The following is a 7,444-nucleotide window of genomic DNA, read 5'->3' on the forward strand; positions in this document are numbered from 1 at the left end:
AAAAACACCACACAAGGTTGATGAAGAAACGCTAGGATGGGGGGCATCTGCTGCTTGGAGGGAATCCACCAAGTCTTGGTCTTGCTGAGAAGTTGCCTTCTGAGCTTGGCTCCTGTTGCCTCTTCTGCCATTTAGTGCTAACTTTGATTTGCTTATATATTTTCTTACCCAAATTGCCCTACCTACTTTTATTGGAAAGTCACTTAAATTAATAAGTGAAAAATGCCAAAAATAGGTAAAATAGGCTAAATGCACTGAAAAATTCCCCTCATGTAACTGATGGATTCTGATGGCAATACTGATGATCATGTTGTGTGCAACCAAAGGATATGCATCTACACTAAGTGATTGGGCATGCACGGTCTACGAATAGACTCACAAAAGTGCCAGATCACTTCTAATCTAGACTGATTGAACCGACTGAACCCTGATCATGATGTAGCTTGTCCACGAACACATAGGACTGGATGTGTGACGTGACAGTTCCACACGGAATCCAACATATCGAATCCTACTAGGAGGTTTGATCTGTACTTATTTTGTACTTCCATATGTGTCTGAGTCCAACATACAATTGATGTATCGAAAAACTATAAAATATACATATATGTGGGTGGATGTGCGTGCATGAATATGTAAGAGAGTGTGTGTTTGTCCGATGTCGATCTGTGTGTGTGTGTGAGATACAACGAAACACCAGTTATACATTTGTCAAAATCCATTTTAATGACGGCTACTAATCATCCCCAACCAAGCCATAAGATTTATCTACCTATCTATGGTAAGAAAAGAGTGTGTGTTTAGACACAAACAGAAACAAGATCTTTAGAAACACATAATTTTGTCAAAAGAGGAACTTTAATTTCACCACAAGTCATCTTAATGAGCTTGTCAAAAATATCCTCTTGACACTTGGAGGTTAGTGTAAAGAAAACCTGAAACCTACCATATTAGAAACAGATAAATGATATGTAGTTACAAGAAAGTACCTCGCCTCTAATTGCACATCGGCTGAATTTGATGTGGCGTGGACGCCATACATGGTGAGAATTGGATGCAGCCAAGCCAAGGTTATCATAAGATAAATTTCTGAGAGAAGGATCCAGAGCCACTCTTCTGAGGGAAGATTTAAGAGCTACCTTCACAATGTGGCCAGCCTTGTCGCCATCACTATCAGGTGGTGATGGGGACTCGTACTCCTGTACATATGGTGAGACATAATCCTGGGTGGATGGAGGAACACACTCTTGGGCAGATTCTGTAGCAAGCTGCTTTGCTGCCTCATCTGCGAGCAAGTGTTCTTGCGAAGACCCTCCTGGGTAGCTGGAGATGGAGGGTCTGCTTGCCTTATGCTTGGAGTCCTGGCTAAAGAACAGATCAAACCAACTGCAGCAACCCATTCTCTACATGATAAAATGCGGAAAAGACGACTGCCGCCCCATGGTCAGGTAGTCTCCATCGCCACACGGACCTCTAGATCTAGGCACGTGCACAGCAACGCCTCCCACGAGGGAACTCTTAAGCGACTGTTTGAATGCACTCTGAAATTGGTGTAGAGAAGGGCGGGCGACGAGCTTCTGATTCGTTACACACTACTCCCTCGTTGTACACTTACAGGTCTCGCCCTCTGTCTCTCTCTCTCTCTCTCTCTCTCTCTCTCTCACATTAGGCCCAAAATTCAAACAAAGGTTAAGAGGCTTGTTTTCTATTTTGGTTAAAATCATGAAAAAACATTGCTTGTTTTAATACAACTAGTAAAACTGCGCCACCTTTGGCGGCAGGATGGCCCCTCTTACCCTCAAACCCATCGCTTTCAATAAATTTCATAAAAGCAGATCAAAAAAAGTTCTCTCTCTCTCTCTCTCTCTCTCTCTCTCTCTCTCTCTCTCTCTCTCTCTCTCTCTAGGCTTAGAGTAATCCCACCTCGATAACTTTTAAGTCACCTTTCTTATAAAGTTAAAGGTGAAAAAGCATACATATATAGTGATACATACATTTATCTCTCTTTTGACTCTATTTTCATCTTTACTGTAGTCCAAGAAAGGGCTAAGGAGGAGGGATGAACTGAATCTTGTAAAGTTGTAAGCAGGGAGCATCTTATAGCAAAACCTTTTGATTTGATAGCAGAGGTGAAGGATAAGAAATTTACATCCATATGAACAACACATGGCTTGAGGTGTGAGCCTTATCTTCGCCTCATCTTTGAGTGATCGCCTTATCCACATGATTGAGATACGACAAAGCAACCGGTTTGCAGGACCTTGCAGAGGCAACTATGGAATGGAGCTACAGGATTAGAGGCTATTGGAGGGGTTGAGTTCAAAGGTAGGCATTCGACTATGGGGGGCAAAACTACAAAGTGCAAGAGGTGCTTATATAGCATGGGGATAGGGCGAGGATAACCTTTGTTTACACGTAAGCATACCACCTACATGTGGCTAGTAGAGTGGAGGACACCGCGAGGATCAATGGCTAGAAATATTATGAATTCATAGATATTAACCCTTGCCTTTGTTGGAGAAGAATGGCTTCACCCCGCCCCGCCCTGTGCCTCGATAATAAGAGCTGGTAGCTATACACTTTTAAATTTCTTTGGACTATAGCCTTTCAAGACACAACTTGCGACACTTGGCAAGCCACATTTTTCCATTATACAACAGTATAGAAGTATATATAACGTCATGTGCCTTTGAGATGTAAGCATAACGCCTCTCTCTCTCTCTCTCTCTCTCTCTCTCTCTCTCTCTCTCTCTCTCTCTCTCTCTCTCTCTCTCTCTCAAACTGCCCCGAATTATGTTCGGGAAAAATCATTTGTCCAAACATACAAAATTCCTTTCCTTGAATTTTTCGAGAGGACATTTTAGGAATTAGGTTTTTTTTGGGATTTTTACACTATTTCTTCTCTATTTTGGGGTGGAATTTCTCCTTTTCACCTTGCCCTCAACCGGCATTTTTGAAATTGAAAACTCCAACCCGTCACCACCATTCTTGAGGTGACATGCTCTCTCTCTCTCTCTCTCTCTCTCTCTCTCTCTCTCTCTCTCTCTCTCTCTCTCTCTCTCCAAATATCTTTTTTCCAAACATGCAAAATTTCTTTCCTTGAATTTTCCAAGAGGAAATTTTAGGAAATTAGGTTAGTATTTCTCCTTTCCCCCTTGCCCTCAACCGGCATTTTTGAAATTGAAAATGACACGATATTAAGCCGAGACAAAATTTAGGAAATTAGGTTCATTTTTCTCCTTTCCCACCGGCATTTTTGAAATTGAAACCGACATGATATCAGGCTGAGACAAATTTTAGGAAATTAGGTTTATTTTTCTCCTTTTCCCCTTGCCCTCAACTGCATTTTTGAAATTGAAAACAACACGATATTTTCTAAGATGAAATTTTAGAAAATTAGATTAATTTTTCTCCTTTTCCCCTTGCCCTCAACCGGCATTTTTTGAATTGAAATCGGCACAATATTAAGCTCAGACACATTTTTCCCATGGTCACGACTCTCTCTCTCTCTCTCTCTCTCTCTCTCTCTCTCTCTCTCTCTCTCTCTCTCTCTCTCTCTCTCTCTCTCTCTCTCTCTCTCTCTCCCATACACAAATGCAGACAGAGTCCACAACAGTGTTCGGGAAAGTAAAAAAGGGGTGGTCATTTGGTCAATGTGTACAACGTGCTGCAGGACTTGCAGACGCATAGCCTCTCTCTCTCTCTCTCTCTCTCTCTCTCTCTCTCTCTCTCTCTCTCTCTCTCTCTCTCTCTCTCTCTCTCTCTCTCTCTCTCTCTCTCTCTCTCTCTCTCTCTCTCTCTGTGGGTGACCCAAGAGAGGAAGTGTGCCAGCAGTCGAGAAAATTCATTTTTCCAAACATACAAACTTCCTTTCCTTGATTTTGTCAAGAGGAAATATTTAAAAATTAGTTATCTCTTCGGGTTTTTACACTATTTTTCCTCATTTTTGAAATTGAAACCAGCATGATATTAAGCTGAGACACATTTTTTAGAACATTGCAATATTGCAACTGATTTTTTGAAGAGGAAATATTTAAAAATTAGGTTATCTTTTCAAGTTTTTACACTATTTTTCTCAATTTCTGGGCAAAATTTCTCCCTTTCCTCTTGCCCTCAACTGGCATTTTTGAAATTGAAACCAACACAATATTAAGTTGAGACCCATTTTTTACGAACACTGCAATATTTCTTTGATTTTGTCAAGAGGAAATTTTTAAAAATTAGGTTATCTTTTGAGTTTTTTAACACTATTTTTCTTGATTTCTGGGCGGGATTTCTCCCTTTCCTCTTGCCCTCAACCGGCATTTTTGAAATTGAGACCAGCACGATATTAAGCTGAGACACATTTTCGACATACACTGCAATATTTCCTTGATTTTGTCAAGAGGAAATGTTTAAAAATTAGGTTATCTTTTCGGGTGGAATTTCTCCCTTTACTCTTGCCCTCAATCGGCATTTTTGAAATTGAAACCGGCACGATATTAAGTTGAGACACATTTTTTACGAACATTGCACGATGCTAGACATCTCTCTCTCTCTCTCTCTCTCTCTCTCTCTCTCTCTCTCTCTCTCTCTCTCTCTCTCTCTCTCTCTCTCTCTCTCTCTCTCTCTCTCTCTCTCTCTCTCTCTCTCTCTCTCTCTCTCTGAAAGCGTGTGTGTGTGTGTGTGTGTGTGTGCATGTGTCACATTAACATTGCACGGTGCCAGACAATCTCTCTCTAACAAGTTTTCTACGACGTTAAAACTCTCTTCTTCTTCTTCTCCTTCTCTCTCTCTCTCTCTCTCTCTCTCTCTCTCTCTCTCTCTCTCTCTCTCTCTCTCTCTCTCTCTCTCTCCCCAAACCCTAGCGCGTCGTCTTCTCCAGCACCCAAGCTTCCCCCTGGGCGAGGGGCTGCCCTTGGGGGGCGTTAATCTACAACCCTGCCCCTCCCTACACAGCTCTACTCGTCGTTTCCCTCCTCAACCAGCAGCGCGTCAGACCGTCAGACCCTGTCAGAGCTCGCGTCAGACCGTCAGACCGTTTCCCTCCTCAACCAGCAGACCCTGTCAGAGCTCGCTCTGAGCCTTGCGCCGACTGCCTGCACTGTGGAGCCGACAGTTCGAATGCCTGCAATGTGGAGCCGTCAAATGCCTATAGAGTGGAGCCGATTCCCACAATAGGTCTGCTCCGCTCTCTGCTCAACTGAGGAGTGTCGATCCCCACTGCCTGCTCAGTTCTACATCGTGGAGCCGATTCCCACTGCTCGTCAACTCTGCAACGTGAAGCCGGTTCCCATTGCTCGCTCAGTTCTGCAGTGAGGAGTCGATTCCTGCTCAATATTTCCCGCCTGGCTCCACACTGGTGCTGATTCCCACCTGCCCGACAGAGCCACTGTTCTTGTCGGACAGTTTCGGTGTCGACCTGAAGTTTCACTCCATTGCCCATTCCAGTAGTGGAACAATACGAGTGCACATCAATGGCCACTCGCGCCTCGTCTCGGGGGAAGCTAACATTTGCCGGGGTTGTAGCAACGCCCCCAAAAATAGATAGCATCGCCCGTCTTCAAAATGAAGTCGAAAGACTTCGCCAGGAAAATGAAGAGTTGAAGCAAAGACTCGTTCTCATCGAGTCTCGGCTCACCACAATAGAGAACTTCAAGAAAGAAGGGATGGAACATATGGAAATCAAGTTCAATGCAACAAAAGTGGAAGTAGAAACCACCCTCGCAAAGAAGGTCAAAACTGAAGTGCAAGATGTCATCTCCCGCAAAGTTGAAGATCGTGTAGTATCCACGCTACGCGAACAACAACGACAAGACGATATCGCCCTCAATGTTCGCATTGGCGGGCTCCCAAGCGATTGGAAAGGAGAGGGGGACCCCAAGTTTCACGAGGCCTTTACTCGCATCCGAACAACAACTCCCATGATACAATGGGATTCAACAACAATCACCACTCTTGCCCACGAGCATCGCACCAACCATGCAATTCTTACCTTCAAAACCAAAGCGGATCGAGTCAAGCTTCTTGAGCAATCCAGGCTTCTCAAGGACACAAAAATTTGGTTTGCTGAAGATCTCACACCCACCCAACTCAAGCAGAAAAAGGCCGAACTCTAAAAGATGCGCGAAGCGCGCATAGCAGGGAAATGGGCAGTTTATCGAGGAGGTAAAGCCATCATCCAGGAGTTCCGAACTCCCAAACCGGCTCCTTCCCCCTCACCTACCTCATCTTAGGTTTTGTTCAGTCCACCTCATCTTTTTTCTCCACCCGTAGATGGACCCTCAGTCCTTAAATGATATGTATCAGACGGAATCCCTTGTAATGTTTTGTTTTTGGTCCCATAGGTCATATATGACCTCCGTGGACGATAATTCAATCTATCTATCTCTCTCTCTCTCTCTCTCTCTCTCTCTCTCTCTCTCTCTCTCTCTCTCTCTCTCTCTCTCTCTCTCTCTCTCTCTCTCTCTCTCTCTCTCTCTCTCTCTCTCTCTCGCGCGTGCGTGCGCGCGCGCGCGTGTGTGTGTGTGTCACATTAACATTGCACGGTGCTAGACAATCTCTCTCTGACAAGTTTTCTACGACGTTAAAACTCTCTTCTTCTTCTTCTTCTTCTCTCTCTCTCTCTCTCTCTCTCTCTCCAACCCAGAGAGGAAGTGTGCCAGCATTCTTCGAGAAAATTCATTTTTCCAAACATACAAACTTCCTTTCCTTGATTGTCTCAAAAGGAAATATTATAAATTAGGTTATCTTTTCGTGTTTTAACACTATTTTTCTCGATTTCGGGGCGGAATTTTCCCTTTCCTTATTTTTGAAATTGAAACCGGCACGAGATTAAGCTGAGACACATTTTTTACGAACACTGCAATATGTCCTTGATTTTGTCAAGAGAAAATATTTGAAACTTAGGTTATCTTTTTGGGTTTTTACACTATTTTTCTCGATTTTTGGGCCAAATTTCTCCCTTTCCTCTTGCCCTTAACCGGCATTTTTGAAATTGAAACCGACACGATATTAAGCTCAGACACATTTTTTACAAACACTGCAATATTACCTTGATTTTTTCAAGAGGAATATTAAAAAATTAGGTTATCTTTTCGTGTTTTTACACTATTTTTCTCGATTTCTGGGCGGAATTTCTTCGTTTCCTCTTGCCCTCAACATGCATTTTTGAAATTGAAACCAACACGATATTATACTGAGACACATTTTCGACGTACAAGAGGAAATATTTAAAAATTAGGTTATTGCTGGCATTTTTGAAATTGAAACCGACACGATATTAAGGAGACACATTTTTTACTAACAATGCACGGTGCCAGACAATCTATCTCTCTCTCTCTCTCTCTCTCTCTCTCTCTCTCTCTCTCTCTCTCTCTCTCTCTCTCCCCCCCCCCAAGAGGCAAGGATGAGGAGGGGTTTGGGGGGAATGCGAGGTGGAGCGCGCCTACAGCATTTGATTCAA

General features: G+C 43.3%; 1 protein-coding gene across 2 annotated transcripts in view; it reads right to left on the bottom strand.

The window, feature by feature from the left end:
* Nucleotides 1-1,650, bottom strand: part of LOC147461609 (serine/threonine-protein kinase GRIK1-like) — a 69,841-nt gene extending 68,191 nt beyond the window's left edge. For both annotated transcript variants that reach the window (XM_086509110.1, XM_086509109.1), the window contains exon 1: nt 990-1,650. In XM_086509110.1, the coding sequence (XP_086365236.1) occupies nt 990-1,400 (411 nt within the window). In that variant the 5' untranslated portion in view covers nt 1,401-1,650. The remainder of the gene's footprint in view (nt 1-989) is intronic.
* Nucleotides 1,651-7,444: the final 5,794 nt, after the last annotated feature.

The sequence above is a fragment of the Adiantum capillus-veneris genome, chromosome 3 (assembly GCF_014529385.1).
Source record: "Adiantum capillus-veneris isolate H3 chromosome 3, ASM1452938v2, whole genome shotgun sequence".
Classification (NCBI taxonomy): Eukaryota; Viridiplantae; Streptophyta; class Polypodiopsida; order Polypodiales; family Pteridaceae; genus Adiantum; species Adiantum capillus-veneris.